The sequence below is a fragment of the Lepus europaeus genome, chromosome 18 (genome assembly GCF_033115175.1).
Source record: "Lepus europaeus isolate LE1 chromosome 18, mLepTim1.pri, whole genome shotgun sequence".
NCBI classification, from domain to species: Eukaryota; Metazoa; Chordata; class Mammalia; order Lagomorpha; family Leporidae; genus Lepus; species Lepus europaeus.
The window spans coordinates 25,877,010-25,894,678 of record NC_084844.1 but is presented as its reverse complement, the minus strand read 5'-3'; the positions used below and the strand labels follow the sequence as shown (position 1 = coordinate 25,894,678).

Here is a 17,669-nt window from a genome sequence, read left to right as displayed (position 1 = left end):
GGGGCGCTGGATTCTGTCCCGGTTGCCCCTCTTCCAGACCAGCTCTCTGCTATGGCCCAGGAGTGCAGTGGAGGATGGCCCAAGTGCTTGGGCCCTGAACCCGCATGGGAGACCAGGAGAAGCTCCTGGCTCCTGGCTTCAGGTCGGCGCAGCTCCGGCTGTTGCAGCCAATTGGGGAGTGAACCAGCGGATGGAAGACTGACCTCTCTCTCTGTCTCTCTCTCTCTCTCTCTGCCTCTCCTCTCTCTCTGTGTTTCTTTCAAATAAATAAATAAATAAATAAATAAATCTTTTTTTAAAAAAGGAATTAACAATGAATAATAGTAAAAGAACAATTATAACAATATGGTGTAATAAAATTGCCAGTACCACTCTTCTTTTGCAAGATTTATTTATTTATTTGAAAAGCAGAGTGATGGCGAGAGAGAGATCTTCTGTTTGCTTGGTTCACTCCCCAAATGGCCACAACAGTCAGGTTGGGCCAGGCTGAAGACAGGAGACAGGAACTGTTCATCCTGGTCTCCCATATGCGTAGCAACGACCCAAGTGGAGGATGACTGGGTGCACCTGCTCAGTGCAGAGGTCCCTCCACACCACGTGGGCCCCTGATGTGGGAAGGGCTTCCGGCTTCAGCCTGGCCTGGTCCTGACTCTTGAGAGCACTTTTGGGGAGTAAACCAGCAGATGGAAGATCTCTTTCCCTCTCACTCCCTTTCTCTATCACCTCTTTCAAATAAATAAACATCTGACAAAAAGAGACTGAGTCACAACTGTTGCATCCAACCTGGAGGGCCTGCCATGCAGTCCCGCGTGTCCAGCAGGGAGCAGCTGGCCTTGGTGGGACCTCCTACTGATGCACGGCTGAGAGTCCACGGGGCTCAAGAAGAGTGGGCACGGTGGCAGCTCTGCCAATTGTTTCATGGACCCTGGGAATGGCAGGATCATGTAGGGTTCACGCAGCCGATTGGGGGCTGGGCCAGGGAAGCTGATGGGGGAGGGGGCTGTGTAAACACCCCCACCCCCACCCCACCAAGCAGGGAAACAAAGTGAAGTCTCTCGGATCCCTGGCAGTTCTGGGTAGAGGTGGGGGCTTTGCTGAGAGAGGTGGACATTGCACTGTCAATCATCGGGGGGGGGGGCGGATCCCAGGGGTAAGGTTGGGGAGCAGGGTAGGCACGGAGCCCAGGCTTCTGGGAATCTGGGATCTGCCTCCAGGCTTCTCTGCTACCCACTTCCAGCCTCAGTGAAGTCTTGCTGAAGCTCAACGCCTTAGGGAAAATCAACAGAGGCCACAGCTTAGGCCACAGAAGCCATGGAGGGGCCTGTGCTTAGAGCTGTGGTGAAGATAATCAGCCCGGGCCCGCACTGTGGTGTAGTGGATTCAGCTGCTGCCTGTGATGCCAGCATCCCATCCAGCTCCCTGCCAATGCACTGTGAAAGCAGCGGGAGATGACCCAAGTGCTTGGACCCCAGCCACCCACCTGGGAGACATGGATAGCGTTCTGAGCTCTTGGGCTTTGGCCTGGCCCAGCCCTGGCCAATATGGCTACCAGGGGGAGTGAACAAGCAACTGGAAGGTCTCTCTAGGTCTTCTCTCTCTCTCTCTCCCACTGTGCTTTCAAATAAATAAAAATTAAATCTAAAAAAAAAAAAAAAAAAAAGACATGTAGTTTGGACATTCATGTCCCATAACCAAGGGCCTGGGTTTGAGTCCCAGCTCCACTTTTTTTTTTTTTTTTTTTTTTTGGACAGGCAGAGTTAGACAGAAAGAGAGACAGAGAGAAAGGTCTTCCTTCCATTGGTTCACCCCCAAATGGCCACTACGGCGGGCGCGCTGCCAGGAGCCAGGTGCTTCCTCCTGGTCTCCCATGCGGGTGCACCCAGAACCCCAGGAGGCACTGGGGAGCAAAGGACAGGGCTCGTAGGCCCAGGGCTGAGCAGCCCCGGGGTGCTCCCTATGGGATGGACCCTGTGCCATTCTGGTCTTGGCAGTTTTGGGTCACTGCTTCCCCTTCTGACCACCTGATCAAGCCAGTCCTGCTGGTTCCCTGATGGAACAGCTCCAGCTTCTTCTAGACCCATCTTAGCACACCACTCTGCCCTGCTCCCTCCCTGGGCCAGCACACTCTCCTGGGACACTCTGCTTCGGCTCCAGATCCCATCCCAGCTCCGCCCTCATCTTAGGTCCTGGATCTCAGTGAGGAGGGGCCCCTCCAACCCCCTCCACACACACACACACACACACACACACGCCAGCGCTGTCCACTCAGCATCGGCAGGGAGACAGCACAGGCTGGGAAGGGGGCGGAAGCCGCGCGTACAAACAGGGAGCTGTTTATTGGTCACCATGAGAAGCCTCTGTACAAAGAAGGCACGAGGAGGGGGAGGAGCTCCCCTGCTACAGTACCGTGGACTGGGAGGGGGCGGGGCGGATTACCAGCCTGGGCTGCAGCCTGTGGAGGCAGAGTCAGCCAGGCTCTGAAGGCCAAGGGCAGCCAGGAGCAGCACTCCAGGCCCTGGACCCGGGGAAGGAGGCAGTGTGGGGCCTGAGCGGCCGGGTCTCCATTCCGGCATTGCTCCCTCCCTCCTGGACTGCAGTCTTTCCAGGCCAGCTGTGTCCGGGACCCAGACGGGGTGGCAGTTCAGTAGTGGCATTTCCTCTGTACCCCCGCTTCACCTGCTGGCCTAGCTGGTGGCCCGGGAAAGCCCTGCCAGGACCTTCCTTGCAGTTCCATGGCCAGGTCCAGCAATGCACGGGTCCCAGCACGCTGCTCCCTGTCAGTAGTTTTCCTCTGGACAGCCAAGTCCCTCCAGTGACAGTGGCCCAGGATGGATCCAGTGTGAGTGGGGGAGGGGTCACCACCACGTGGAGGTGGTGCTTGGTTTTGGCACAGGTGGAGGCCGGGACAGGGCAGGTCCATGTGGCCTCCGCAATGCAGAGGCATGGGCCGCAACAGCAGGCCCCACCTGTGTCCAGGGCGCAGGGCTGCAGGGTGCTTGGTGCTGCAAGGTCCGGGGCCCAGGCCTCCTGTGGGTCAGCCATGAGCAGTGGCCTGCAGCCAGCCAGGGGCATAACTCATGATAAATAGGAGGGAAGGGGGCCCTGGCAGTGGGCAGGGGGAGGGCATCAGTAGTATCGGTCCCGAGTCTGCCAGCTGGTCACCCAGTGCTTCTTGGTGGGCAGGGTGCTCCCAGGAGGCGGGTAGCGCTCTTCCTCCCGGATCCGCACCGCGTGGTACTTGGGCATGATCCGGTAGTAGCCTGTCCGCTTGAAGAAGTCACACTGGAGGTGGCAGGGAAGAGACAGAGCATTGGCTTCCAGCCTTGGGAGCAGGGGGAGGAGGGGCCGGCTGCTTCCTCCCCCAACTTGGAGGTCTGCAAAGCCAGGACCTCAAACGCACCCCCACCTCCCTGCACCAAGACAGGGAGAAGAGCCGCCCAGCGCAGACCCCTGAGGAAGGAGGAGGAGTCGAGGAAGGCAAAGAGGGGAGGAGGCGGCAGATGGAGACAGGGGAGCTGCAGGGTGCTGGTGGCATGGCCAGGAAAGCGCTGGGGACGGTGAGCAAGCTGGTTGTCTCGGAGGGAAATCGCTGGGTCCCGCGGGTCAGCGGTGGTCTAGGACGATTATGGACAGCTCCCCCAGCCTTGGCCGTGATCTCTCCCCAGTCCCCAGAAGGCAACGGCTCCTTCTTGGGGCCCCAGGTGCCTTAGGGGCTCAGCAGGGGAGGCTGGGGAGAGCCAGAGCTGGGGCTGGCAGGGAGAGGCCAGATCTCAGGCGGGGTCAGAGGGGGACCCCTAGCGGAAGAAGTGCAGACAGAACAGAGGGAGAGGCCCTGGGAGGAGGCGCGGAGGCCGTGTTACCCGGGTGGGCCGGGGGCGGGGGCTGCCCCCCTCAGTAGTCGTCGGTCAGCCTCTCCGTCTCTGACGGCTGGCTCTTCATCTCCGCCTTCTGCCTCTTAGCTTCATACAGGGCGCGAGTGCGGGCTCGCTTGAAGAAGCCGCACTGCAGGGGAGGAGGCGGGAGGGCCATCAGGGGGCGCTGGGATGTCCTGGCGGGCAGCACTGGGGACCGGGCCCTGCAGGGGGTGGCTGGCAGCTGGGGGGCAAGGGGGCCGGCCACGGGGCAGGGTGGGGTAGGATGCAAATGCGGAGGGTGGACGGTGGGATGAGGGCGGACGGTCGGGAGGGTGCGGGGGCAGGAGCGGGGTTGGGGAGCAGGAGCCGGGCTGGGGTCCGAACCTTCCACAGTAACAGGATGATCAGCCCCAACAGCAGCAGCCCCGCGCCCACGGCCACAAGCACCAGCCACAGCTCGATCTCGGCGGGCAGCTCCTCCACCAGTTCCGAGTCGATGTCCACGGAGAACTGCGGGGGGCCGGAGGCAGAGGGGTCTTAGCCAGGAGTTCGCCACCGTAGGCTCGGGACTCGCGCTCCGGGGTTCACGAGGCCTAGGACCCTGCCGTTTGACCCGCTGCCAGTAGGGGGCAGCCAGGGGCTGGAAAGAGCCTCCGCCCGCGGCACCGACACCCCGGGGCTGTGTGCTAGCTCGCTCCTTGGCAGACCGCCCCCCTGGATCTCCGTTACTCTCCCATAAGGGGGTCACAGTGGCTACCTCAGAGGCACAGCGACCGCAAGCCTGGGTTTGGAGCCAGACTACCTGAACTTGGCGGTGTTAGTCACAGGCTGTGTGACCTGGCACCAGCTACTTAACCTCTGTTGTCCGTCTGCAGGATGGAAATTCCAAAAATACCTACCTCACAGGTTGCTGGGAAGGTTAGAGGCATTTAATACGAGTGAAGTGCTGAGAGCCACACCCGCTACACAGCTCCACAAATATTTACCAAAAAAGCCCCGGAAGAGTGCATTGCATATACAGCCATCCTATTTCCCTATAAAGGAGTGTGTGTGTGTGTGTGTGTACATACACGGTAATTTCAAAACCTTCATAGAGAAACAATTAAAAGGTAAGTTTATTTTGGTGCAAAAAAATTTTAACCCATGCACATTTTTCATAATGTGCAATTCTCCCAAGTGTTTTTTTTTTTTTGACAGGCAGAGTGGACAGTGAGAGAAAGAGAGACAGAGAGGTCTTCCTTTACCGTTGGTTCACCCTCCAATGGCCGCTGCAGCTGGTGCATCGCGCTGATCCGAAGCCAGGAGCCAGGTGCTTCTCCTGGTCTCCCATGGGATGCAGGGCCCAAGCACTTGGGCCATCCTCCACTGCACTCCTGGGCCATAGCAGAGAGCTGGCCTGGAAGAGGGGCAACCGGGACAGAATCCGGCGCCCCGACCGGGACTAGAACCCGGTGTGCTGGCGCCGCAAGGTGGAGGATTAGCCTATTGAGCCATGGTGCCGGCCTCACAAATGTTTTGAAGACCCCCCTCGTATGTATGAGGATACTTTTTATTTATTTTTTAAAGAATTTTTAAAATTTATTTATTTTTATTTATTTGAAAGTCAGAGTTACACTGAGAGAGGAGAGAGAGAGAGAGGTCTTCCAGCTGTTGGTTCACTCCCCAGATGGCCGCAACAGCCAGAGCTGCACCCATCCGAAGTCAGGAGCCAGGAGCTTCTTCCAGGTCTCCCACGTGGGTGCAGGGGCCCAAGGACCTGGGCCATCTTCTACTGCTTTCCCAGGCCATAGCAGAGAGCTGGATCAGAAGAGGAGCAGCTGGGACTCGAATCGGTGCCCATATGAGATGCCAGTGCTTCAGGCCAGCCAGGGCTTTAAACTACTGCACCACAGCACTGGCCCTAGGGTACTTTTTTAAAAGTTCTTTGAAAATGAAATTAAAATATAAATTTATTTTGATGCCAAACATTTTGAAATCTGTGTATATGAGGGCTCTTCAAACAGTTCATGGGAAATGCAAATTACAAAAAGCTATGTCTGAATTTTAAAATAGACTTGCATGTTGGGGCCGGTGCTTTGGTGTAGCAGGTAAAGCTGCCACCTGCAGTGCCGGCATCCCACATGGGCGCTGGTTCTAGTCCCAGCTGCTCCTCTTCTGATCCAGCTCTCTGCTGTGGCCTAGGAAAGCAGTGGAAGATGGCCCAGGTCCTTGGGCCCCTGCACCTGTGTGGGAGACCTGGAAGAGGCTCCCGACTCCTGGCTTCAGATTGGTGCAACTCCAACCGTTATGGCCACTTGGGGAGTGAACCAGCAGATGGAAGACCTCTCTCTCTCTCTCTCTCTCTCTCTCTCTCTCTCTCTCCTCTGCCTCTCCTTCTCTCTGTGTAACTCTGACTTTCAAGTAAAATAAATAAGTCTTTAAAATAGTCTTACATGCATCCAAGTAGACTTATCATTTAATTCCATTTCCCATGAACCCTTTGAAGTATCTTTGTATCCATGAATTTTTCTAACTATATGTGATTTCACATCTTTTGAAATTACTTGGATTTTTTTTTAAATGCAGATGCTATGAAGACGAAAGGTTCTGCCATTTTGCTGTCTGGGTGTAACTCCCTCTGGACTCTCCCAGGCAGATCACGCACGTGAACGGGCTCCTGCCACACACCCTTTTCTGCACCCTGCTTCTTTTCCGTGTTGGGTGCCCCACATCAGCCTCAGCGCCTCTGAGGGCGGCACAGTCACTGTAGGAAATGTGCCCTTACGTTTCGAACCAGTCTCCTCCTAAAAGGCACGGGGGCGGTTTCCAATGTTCTACCGGGGGTAATAATGCCCTCAGATACCGCCCCGTATCCATCTCGGCACACTTGTCTGTTCCCCCCTCCAGGTCTATTACCATACGCTGGACCCAAGGGAACGGGCATTTTAATTTTTCATGGATATTGACAAATGCATCTTCAAAAAGAATCCACCGGCGTGTGCTCCAGCCAGGGACATTTCTCTCCACCCCATCAAAGGCAGACGGCGTTATTCTTTTTAGTATTTTCCGATCTGATAGGCAGCACGAAATCTAGCTTCTGTTATTTTTGTTTATGAGTACGCTGGTCACTTGTATTTCACCCTATTACACTGCCTATTTATCCATTTTGTCTCTATATATTAGAATCTGGATCTGCACTTTGTCCTATGTGCTGTGGACTTTTCAACAGAGTGAACATCATTCACCCTTTTAGTTTCTTTACCATCGCTTTTGTTATATACAGATTTAAGTTCTCATGGAGTCTCGTTTGTCAGGTTTTTTCCTCTGTGACTCCTGAGTTTAATAACAGTTCACTCTCCCTGAAATTAAAGATCACTGTTCAACTATTCTCTGCATTTTATTTTGACATATTGGGTTTTAATTCAACATTTAAATATTTCATTGAATTCAAATGGAATTATTTTATTTATAGCATGAGGTAGGGATTTGTCTGCATTTGCTAACTCTGGTGTTCTAACACTATTTAACAGTCTACTTTTGTCTATTGATTGAAAGCACTATTTGTATCATAAAGTAAATTTCCATTCTGTTTCTTGGTATTTTTGGCCCTTTTCCAACCTCTTCTTATTATATTAATTTATCTTAGAAAATGTCCCCAAATGTACCTAACCATTCAGAATCTCCCTATATGTGACTCCTGATATCCCACTCACATCCTTTTCAAAATATTGTTCTCAATTTTATCAGGTTTATTCTTCAAGATCTGACTTGGAATCAAGTTTTGGAATTTTGCTCAAGTTTCCTGATCCTATTAGGCCTGGGATTATTTGGGAAGATGTGACAATTTGGGACTGGCGTTGTGGTGCCATGGATTAAGCCATTGCCTGTGACGCCGGCATCCCATATGCGCACTGGCTCAATTCCCAGCTGCTCCACTTCCTATCCAGCTGCCTGCTAATGTGTCTGGGAAAGCAGCAGAAGATGGCCCAAGGGCTTGGGCCCCTGCCACCCACAAGGGAGACCCACATGGAGTTCCAGGCCTTGACTTTGGCCTGGCCCAGCCTCTGCTGTTTTGGCAGTTTGGGGAGTGAACCAGTGATAGAAGGTCTCTCTATCTCTCCCTCTCTCCATGTAACTCTAGCTTTCAAATAAAAAAAATAAATAAATAAATCTTTGAAAAAAGAGAGAAAGAGGTGGCAACTTGAACTTGATCACACTGACCTCTTTCCCTCACTTTTGGTGGCACATTCATTGGTATGTTTATTCCTGGATGCTGTGTGAGCTTGGAGTGGGATGTTTTCCACCGTGTTTTTGGTGAGCTATTGTCAACGTGTAGGAAACCCAGGGACTTGGGATTCCACATTGTGCTTGAGGCTCCTGAACTCCCCTACTTCTCTTCCAGGCCCTGACAATTGTCTGGCTCTGGCCATTTCTGTTGTGTAGGCAATTGCTTCATCTGCAAATGTGGGGCTCCCCCCGGTGGCCCTCACTTGTTTACCTTATTATCCTGCTCCTTACTCTTCATTGCCGGTGGCCAGAAGGCTCGCATGTCTATCGGGGACATGACCACCTGGAGGCCCAGGCTCCAGGCCCTGACAAGCTGTGCCCCTTGGGACAGGTCACTCCACGTCTCTGGCTTCAGTGCTCTCAGCCCAGCGGAAAACAGAGATCCACCCCCAGCCCTATCTCCACGGAGCTGCTGTGCGGACAAGGAAGCTATGGCAGTGGCTTTCAACCCTGGCCGCTGGTTAGTGGCCCTGGGGGTACTCAACCCTCCGACACTGGGGCCCCACTCCTGGAGATTCAGGGGTAATTGCTCTGGGGTGTGGTCCAGACACCAGAGGTCCTCCAGAAGCTTCCAGGTGCCGTCAAAGTGGAGAACCAGGGGCCGGTATTGTGGTGCCATGGGTAAAGTCACTGCCTGCAATGCCAGAATATCATATGGGTGCCCACTGGAGTCCCCCAGCTGCTCCACTTTCCATCCAGCTCTCTGATAACGGCTAGGGAAAAGCAGCGGAAGTTGGCCCAAGTTCTTGGGCCCCTGCCACCTGTGTGGGAGATCTGGATAAATCTCCTGGCTCCCGGCTCTGGCCTGACCAAGCACTGGCCATTGCGGCTACCTGGGAAGAGTGAACCAGTGGATGGAAGATTCCTTTCTCTGTCTCTCCCTCTCTCTTTGTAACTGACTTTTAAGTCAATCAATCAAAAAAACAAAAACCCATAAAACAAAAACAGAATTGAGAACCACACAGCCAATGTGTATCCATGGGCTTCTAAAAGGAGCCCAAAGCCTGTTACCCGTCAGCATGCTCACTCACCCATGTGGTCTTGTTCTCCATGTTGATGGTGGCAACGCTGGTTCGCAGGAACAGGGTGGCCCAGCCATCCACCCTGACCCGGTCAAAGTCTCTGTAATCCTGGAGGGGGAAGAGGGAGGTCCAAAGAAGCAGCTGGAGCCCCTGTGAGCCTCCCTCCTGACCCCAAGCACCCCTACTGCTGGGGCCCTCATACCGGGCAGCACCCTTAAGCAGCACCCCTGGCCTGTGCGCCAGGCCCCTCCTCCATGCACAAGTGTGCGTTGTCCATTCATTTCTGTGTCAGGTCCTGTGTGTGCTGAGGGCCAGCAGAGACCATGAAGGTCAGAGTCTAGGTCAGGCCTGTGGGCAGAATCTGGTCTAGCTCCTGCTTTGGGAAGCAAAGTAGTTTGGGCACACAGCCAGATTCACTGGTTGGTTACGCGGCTTGGGTACTACGGGGCAGAAGTGGTGGCAACAGAAACCATATGGCCCACGAAGCTGAACAGATCATTCACAGACAGAAGACATTTGGTCTAGGTGGCACGGGGGGGGGTGGGGTGGGGGTGGGCTGGCCAAGTCACTGGCAGGACCGTGTGACAAGTGGCACTTCCGAGAGCATTGTGTGCATGTCCAAGGCAGGGGGTCATTTTCAGCTGGAAATGTCATAGAAGGTCTCACGGGTGGTAAATGAGCTGCTGGAGACCCCGAGGCTGATAACGGGCCCACACAGAGACAGCACAGAGGAAACTGGCATTCCAGGGGCAGCAATGGCATGGGCAAAGGCCCTGAGACCGAGAGTAATGGACGCGAGGCCAAAAAATGGACACGTGGGAGACAGTGACCTTGGCTGGAGATAAACATCGTGGATATGTCCACAGGCAGATGCGCAAACCTAACACTGACACGGCGACAGCCACAGCCACGCAACTGGGAGTGACATCGATGCTGTGCCACCACATGCACGCACACACAGCGCCTTGCAGGGACCCTGGCCTCACGCCCACCCTTCCCTGTTGGCCTCCCCATCTGGCCAGGTAGCAGTGGGGACCCCCAGCCCGGGGCACTGACCTCAATGAACGTGCTGTTCCACACCCGTGCCTTCACGGTTACGTTGGTGACATTGGGGGCATCAGGAATGGGGCACTCCAGCCACACACAGCGGGCACGGCCATTGGCACAGGTCTGAGGTGAGCAGGTGGGCAACACGAGACGTGACACAGAGCGGGTCTCAGGCTCCCGTGCTTCTCTCCTCACCTGCCACCCCTCCTGGGCTGCATCCCACCCTTGAGTGACCGGAAGGGGTCTGATGTCATCCCATCACTGTGCACGCTCCCCTGACCTGCCATCCCCCGCCACTTACATGTTTGTACAGTCTTCAGGCCAACCTCATATCGTGCCAGGAACACGGAGAGCATGAAATCTGGTCCCTATGGCCCTGGCACCCCTTCCCTAGCCCCCCACCACCACCCTGAGCCTCTGCTCATGCCAGCTCCCACCTTTCCACCCTGCCAGGCTTCTACCAGCCCGCCCAAGCCTGTTCCTCCTCCCTTCCCAGCCCACACATTCTCCTGCCCCTCTCCACTCCCCAGCCCTAAAGTTCAAGGCTTTGAGCAGCCATCTGCCTCCAGGGTCCTTGGGAGACAGCCAGGGTCTCCACCTTTGGGAGGAGACTGTACTGGACCCTCCCCCACATCAGAGTGGGGCACCCTCTAAGGACTGCAGCTACGTCTGCCCCTCTGTCTGGAGGCTCCTGAGGGCAGGGGCCGTGGCGCCTCATCAGATCGGGCTCTCCCCAAGAGGGGTCCCGCTCTCCCTTGCTTTGCACGTCCCTCGCTGCCCCTGCACCCCAGGACAGGGTGGGTGCAATCCTCTCACCAGCAGAGTCTCCGACTTGGCTTTTTTGGCAGCAGCCAGAGTGATGGGCGGGGGCCCCTGATCTCCCCCCGGGTCCAGCTGCCGCCGTCTGCGCTGTGGAGAGGGTGGCCTGTCCCCAGGGTCCTGAAGGGGCAAGAGGAGATTTGCTGGGAAGGCAGAGGGAGGTTTGGGAGCAGGGTGGTGAAAGGGGAGAGGACAGAGGGGACCGGCAGCCTCCCAGGGCAGGTTATGAGGGGAGGGAGGGGAAACACTGGCCTTCGTCCTGCAGCCTGCGAATGAGCTGCAAATGGAAGACCCTGGTGGTGAACTTACGGAGAGAGTGAGGTTGAGTGGGTTTATGAGGTCTCCAGGTGGCTGGCAGGGCCAAGACCCATTGCCATGGATGGTGATCTCGGTGGGGTACAGCAGCCATTTGCCATTGGTGACTTCATAGGGCCACTCCAGACCCAGGATGAGGGTCCCCAGGGCCGCCAGCCCCTCTCCCATTGGGCCCACCTGTTGGGACGAGAGGTGTCAGGGTCACTATCTCCTGGGAAGCTACTTCCATCTCCCCAAGCCCCCAACCTTCCCAGCCTCAGGCTCCAGGCTCCGAACAGACCCCTCTCCCATCCAGGAGCCCCCCACCAGGACTCCACAGGCCCCCGTACCTGGAATTCATACTTGAGGGGACTTCCCACGTCTTCTGCAGTTTTCATGCCAGCCTCCCCCATCACTGTCCCCCCAAAGAAGCTTTGTAGCCGGTGATTCATCCTGAGGGTAGGAAAGATGCTACAGTCGCTGGGCACAGGAGCCTGGGCACTGGCAGAGGGGGTGGGTGCCGAGCCTGGTGCACTGCCACCCCTCTGACATCAGGTACACCTGAATACAAACCCCAGCCACGCCTCCACCAGCAGTGTGGCCCCAAGCAAGTAACTGAGCTTTTCCGAGTCAGGGTTTCCCTGGGGTTAACAGCAGCTAACGCGTCACAGGGCAGATGTGAGAAGACAGTGAGGTGATGGACACAGGTGCTTAGCAGTGAGCTCCAGGAAATGGGAGGAGCCAACACCTTAGGCCCAGGGTGGCAGGTTTGTCCACTCCCCCTGCTTTACAGCGGTGTCACAGCAATCACCCTGGGTGACCCGGGGGCATGACCTGGAGGAGTGGGAGCCTGAGAATACCTGGCCAGGAGGAGGGTCAGAGGAGCTGAGGGGACACCCTGGGGACAAGGAGACCCCGGCTTGGGCCCGCAGTCTGGGTCTGCAGTGGAGGGAGCAGTACCCACATGCTGAGCGAGGCCTGGAGTGTGTAGTCTACCAGCAGACTGAGGGTCACGGGCCGCAGGTTGTCCTGGTGACTCGACCTGGGGAGGGAATACGGGAGGTCGGAAGGAGACCCAGGACCCCGCGGCCCCAAGCCCGGCCTGGCTCCTTGAGGCCACTCACGTGGAGAGTTGCAGCTGCACCTGGAGGTCCCGTGTGTGCAGGGTCACCCCGATGACTTCGAAGGCGATGAGCAGCTCCATCTGTCACAGGGTCAGATGTAAGATGGCATCTGGGCCTCAGAAGTCGTGAGAAGTACATCACACAAAAGCTGGCACGATAGGGCAGGTGCTTCCTCCCCTCTGCCTGCTGTAGCTGTGTGCATGTAAACCCCCCCCCTCCCCCCCCGCCGCCACAGCCCCATTTTTTTCTCAGACTCTGGGCCTTTTCCTGCCCCCACCTGGATCTCCACCCCCACCCTAGGGCTCTGGCTCTTTGCTTCAAGGAAGCCTGCGAAGCACGTGTGCACAAACAAGGACAGGAGCTGGTGGGAGGGGCAGCCTGGGAGCCACCTAGACTGGGAGGGCGTGGCCGGGCTCACCCTCTGGTTCCGCTTGAAGGGGTTCCCCAGCTCGCACAAGATGGTCTCATTAGCCTGGCAGGTCCCCGCCTGAGGAAAGAAGAGGAGTGGGTTCAGGGTGGGGTCTGGGAGGCCCTGTCCTCGGTCCCCTCTGGGCGCAGGGTCAAAAGCCCTAGACAGGGCAGAGAAGTCGAACCGAGGTCGCCAGACAGCAGAGAAGCTGCAGGCGAGCGACGAGGCCCAGCCCAGAGCAGGGCGGCACGCGGCAAAGGATGACCTGCAGATGGCGTGCGTGGTGGGGTGCAAATGCGGAGCACCGCAGCGTGGGCGCTGAGCCGGCCAGCGGGCACTCACCGGGCGCACTGAAGACAGCAGCAGGGCGGGCGGCACCTCCAGCGTGAGCAGCGCCTCGTGGGCGTCCTCTCCGGCCCGCTCCCGGCTCGGGGCGTTGGTCACGTTGATGCTCAGGAGCAGTCTGCGGACGTCCCTGCTGTACTGGAGCCTGGGGGGAGGAGCCCCGGCCTCAGCCCAAAGCCCCGCCTCCGCCCTGCCCCGGAGCGCTAGCCCCCGTCCCTCGGGTGTACTAGGGAGGAAAACCCCCTGGGACGGACAGCCAGGCCCTACCTGTAGGAGAAAGCCACCTTTCTGGGCATCCTACCGGGTCTAAAAACGCCCCTCTATTTCAAGTTGGCCTCGCTATGAGGCTCCTCCCTTAGCCGGCGAGGCCCCGCCCCCAAATCCTGCCAGCCAATGAAGCCCCGCCATCCCTTGGCCAATCAGCGCGGCCCGGAGCCCACCTGCTCATCGGCAGCCCCAGTTCGGAAACGAAGGCCGCCCGCATCTGCAAGTTGCTGTCGCACTTGTTATCCGGCCCGCACTCCTTCTGGAACTGGACCTGGGGGGTGGCCGGGATGTGAGCGGGAGCACGCCCCCCCCCCACACACACACACGCAGCGGCCCCCGGCCGGGCCCGGACCCCGCTCACCTCCGTGTGGTTCTCCAGAGTCTGCGCCTGGTTGAGGACGGGGTAGGCGTCCAGGGACCGCAGCCCCAGGCGTGGGCGCTCCGGCATCCGCAGGGGTAACGAGTAGTTCATGGAGATAACGATGGGGCGGAGTTTGTCGCGGACGTTGTCCTGGGGAGGGAGGGCGAGCTGAGCCCCAGTGGAATCCTCACACCAGCCCGAGCCCCAGGGAGGCGCCGGGGACCCCTCCATCCTGACAGCCCCCCAGTTCGGCCAGAGGCCCGTCTGGACTGATCGCCAAGTTGAGACTATACCGTCTTGACGCCACTCCGCAGTGAGGAGACGGGACTCTTCCCCAGCGGTCCCTCTAAGGGGGGCTGGGCTCTTCCGGTCCGCCCTGATGTCCCAGAGAGGGACGGAACTTGCCCCTTCTCCCAGAGCTGAGCTGAGAGGTCCCTCAGGTTTGCTCAGAGGCGCTAAGACCTTTGCTGTCCTGCTCACCCCCAGGCTCGGTACCTCCCCTCTACCTCGCGCCGGGTGCTGTGACCCCACAGACTGTCTTCTCCCAGGCCGCTCCCCTCACCATCAGGAGCAGCTCCAGCGTCTGGCAGCGCGTGTCGGGCATGGAGAAGGAGCCGTGGAGGACAGCTGACTGGCTGCGGGCAAAGCGAAGCCGAGGCGGGCGGCGGTCCCGATCGGCCTCCAGCGTGTAGGCCAGGGCTGCAGGCAGACAGGGCGGTCAGCCGGCGGCCAGCGGGAGGCGCGCCCCCGCGCCCGCGCCCCTGCACTCACTGATGTTTCGCCTGTAGTCGGGGTTCCCAGCACTCTGGTTGTAAGCAAAGCACAGCTCCACCTGCACACTGGGGGTGGGGAGGGGGCGGTTACAGGAGGGCCGGGTCGCCCCAGGGTGCAGATACCCAGCCCTGGCTCTCTGCCCTGTACTGGACAAAGGGAAACCAGTGCCCTTCTGGGGACAGGCAAGGGCGAAACTGAGGAGTCCACAAAGCTGATCTGCACTGTCCCTGGCCCCATCCATGCCATTTCCACTACAGCCATGGGAAACAGGTTAGAGGCCACCAAAGGGGAAATTGAGGCTCGGGGGGACAGAGAGACCCATCTGGAGTTGTCAGGAGATTGGTGGCCTCAACCAGTCTTGAATCCAGGTCTCCTACTATGCCCCACCCCCTGCTTCTCTGCCCTGCCCCCCTTTGCCTTCTACCCCATGTCCTCATTTACACAAAGACTGGGGGTCACAGCCATCAGTGTCCTCACTTTCTGAGCAACTCATGTTCTTTGAGCACGTAGGGTGTACAGGGCGCAGTGCTAGGGACTCTAGGTAGATAATCTCTTTTATTACTACAGCCCTGTGAATTAGTTATGAACTCTGTTTTACAGGCAAGAAATCTGAGACCCAGAGAGATCGATAATTTGCACAAGGTGACTCTCCCTCCTTCCCCACATCCGTCCACCTAAGTGCACCCCTCTTCTCTCTGGGACCTCATTCCCCACAGCCCAGCCCTGTCCCTGCAACTGCTGGGCTGGGATTTGAACCAGGCAGTCCCTCTGCAGCCACTGTGCACCATCTCCCACGAGGAAGTTTGCTTTGCAGGGAGGACTAGCCCCGCTGACCTCAGAATCACACCTCCAAAGGTAGGTTGTCAGGAGTTGCCAGGGAGGGATTGGAAACTGGGCCCCTTCCTGCGCCTGCCACACACGAGGAGGGGTGGTGGGCACAGCAGGGTCTGAGATGCTCACCAGGAGGTGGCTGTGCAGAGCGCGGGGTCCAACACCGCTGGCCTGGCCACCAAGGTCCGGTGGAGGATGTTGATGACAGGCCGGGCCCTGCACAGACATCAGAACCAGAGATCAGTGCTTCCTGCTTGCCCCAGGCCAAGGCCAAGACGCAGGCTTCCGAGAGCCTGGTGCTGACGATGGACAGGTGCAGGCCTCCACACACACAGGGACAGAGGAGAGCAAGGAGCCCGCCCACTGTCCCCTGGCTCACCGCAGCAGCACGATGCGGTCCGACAGGCTCCCCACTAGCAGGTCTGGGTAGAAGTTCTCGTCCACATCCATCTTCCCACTCAGGGAGTAGCCAAAGGTGGACAAGCCGGGCAGTCCCAGGTTCTCTCCATGGATTACCTGGGAGCAGGGGGAAGTGGTGGGGAGAGGTTCTAGGGAGTAAGGCTCAGGGCAGCAAGGAAGGGGTGAGTGAGGGAAAGGGGGGAAGGCCCACCTCAGCCGGCGGGGGCAGCAGGTGCATCCCCGTCCATCCATACCTGCTGGGGCTGTCGGAGGAGCCCCCCGGAGCTGCTGTGGTAGATGTACACTTTGCCCAAGCCCTCGAACGGGGCTCCCACAGCAATGTCTGGGGAAGAGGAGAGGAGGGGGTCACCCAGGCCCTCCACGCCCCGCAGCTGTCTGCCTGTCCTTCGGGCCACAGAGCCTGGCGTGGCGCTGACCTCACCCTGCCAGGCAGTGCTCACAGCTGCAGCGCTCTGAGCAGCCCAGCATTTAAAAAAAAGTGCTTTCCCCTTATTACAACGCCTTCCACCTCCAGACACCCCGCCTCTTTAAACTTTTATTTACTCATTCATTTGAATGGCAGAGAGACAGACAGACAGAGATCTTCCATCCGCTGGTTCACTCGCTAAATGCCCAACAGATGGCGGTGGGCCAGGCAGAAGCCAGGAGCCAGGAACTCAATCTGTGTCTCCCACATGGGTGGCAGGGATCCAAGTGCCTAAGTCATCACCTGCTGCCTCCCAGGGTGTGCATTACCAGGAAGTTGGAATCAGAAATGGAGCTGGGACTGGAACCCAGGCGCTTTGACATAGGATGTGGGCATGCCAAACACCCTGACCTCTTCTAATGATACCTTCCGGCAGGGTCAGAAGGAGGTGTGTCACCGGGGACTCTGCCAGGAAGCTGTTGAGATTCATCTCATTTAACTCCCCCCAGACTGCCGCAGGGTGTGTATTTCATCCCCACTTTGTAGATGAGGAAACAGACCCAGAAAACCCAGAGTCACACAGTGAGTCGCAAGGAGGATATTGAAGCATACCTCTGTCTGACACTAGGCTGGGGATTAAAATCGGAACACTTAGTGGACTTAAAGTGTCAAAACTTAAAAGTCTAAGGGCCGGCTTTGTGGCACAGTGGATTAGGCTGCCATCTGTGACACTGCCGTGCCGTGTCTGAGCACCAGTGAGTCCCTGCTACTCCACTTCTGATCCAGCTCCCTGCTAATGCACTTGGGAAAGCAGCGGAAGGTGGCCAAGTGCTTGGGCTCCTGCACCCACGTGAGAGACCTGGAAGAAGCTCCCGGTTCCTGGCTTCAGCCTGGTCCAGCCTGGGTTGTTGTGTCCATGTAGGGAGTGAACCAGAGGATGGAAGATCTGTCTCTCCTCTCTCTCTCTCTCTCTCTCTCTCTCTCTCTCTCTCTCTCCATAACTCTGCCTTTCTATGACAACCAGGCTCAACCCAGTGATCACTCCCTGACGCCCCATTTTTGACTGATGCACTAAAGATGACCCCTATTACCAACGGCTCCCACCCATCCCAGCCCGATCATCTGCTCCTTCTACACTACATTCTTGAGCTGCCTCCAGCCTTGCTGCCGACCCCCAACCATCTCACAACCCCCTCCAGAATGAGCACTTCAAGGCAGCCGGCTCTCCTATCCTCTGTGCCTCTAGCTCCTCTCCAGTGTGAACTCAGCTCAGCCGCCACTGACCAGCCGCATACCCCCTCCTCCAGGAGGTTCACTGGCTCCCCTCTGCTGCTCCCTCTGCTCCCCCCACCAGTATCACGCTCTGAGCTCCGCAGGTTGGGCCCCATCCCATCTCCTCTGTGGGCCCTGTCAGACTTGGAATGCAGCTG

General features: G+C 57.5%; 1 protein-coding gene across 1 annotated transcript in view; it reads right to left on the bottom strand.

The window, feature by feature from the left end:
• Window positions 1-2,315: 2,315 nt before the first annotated feature.
• The window catches only part of ITGA3 (integrin subunit alpha 3), a 29,104-nt gene continuing 13,750 nt past the window's right edge, over window positions 2,316-17,669 (bottom strand). The window contains exons 8-26 of the mRNA XM_062216780.1: window positions 16,067-16,155; window positions 15,793-15,929; window positions 15,543-15,629; window positions 14,580-14,647; window positions 14,371-14,507; window positions 13,809-13,958; window positions 13,621-13,718; window positions 13,178-13,325; window positions 12,845-12,913; window positions 12,427-12,506; window positions 12,267-12,344; window positions 11,653-11,755; window positions 11,318-11,500; window positions 11,006-11,128; window positions 10,199-10,312; window positions 9,152-9,250; window positions 4,239-4,364; window positions 3,861-4,002; window positions 2,316-3,282 (exon numbers count right to left, since the gene is read on the bottom strand). Coding sequence (XP_062072764.1) covers window positions 3,892-4,002; window positions 4,239-4,364; window positions 9,152-9,250; window positions 10,199-10,312; window positions 11,006-11,128; window positions 11,318-11,500; window positions 11,653-11,755; window positions 12,267-12,344; window positions 12,427-12,506; window positions 12,845-12,913; window positions 13,178-13,325; window positions 13,621-13,718; window positions 13,809-13,958; window positions 14,371-14,507; window positions 14,580-14,647; window positions 15,543-15,629; window positions 15,793-15,929; window positions 16,067-16,155 — 2,000 coding nt within the window. The 3' untranslated portion in view covers window positions 2,316-3,282; window positions 3,861-3,891. The remainder of the gene's footprint in view (window positions 3,283-3,860; window positions 4,003-4,238; window positions 4,365-9,151; window positions 9,251-10,198; window positions 10,313-11,005; window positions 11,129-11,317; window positions 11,501-11,652; window positions 11,756-12,266; window positions 12,345-12,426; window positions 12,507-12,844; window positions 12,914-13,177; window positions 13,326-13,620; window positions 13,719-13,808; window positions 13,959-14,370; window positions 14,508-14,579; window positions 14,648-15,542; window positions 15,630-15,792; window positions 15,930-16,066; window positions 16,156-17,669) is intronic.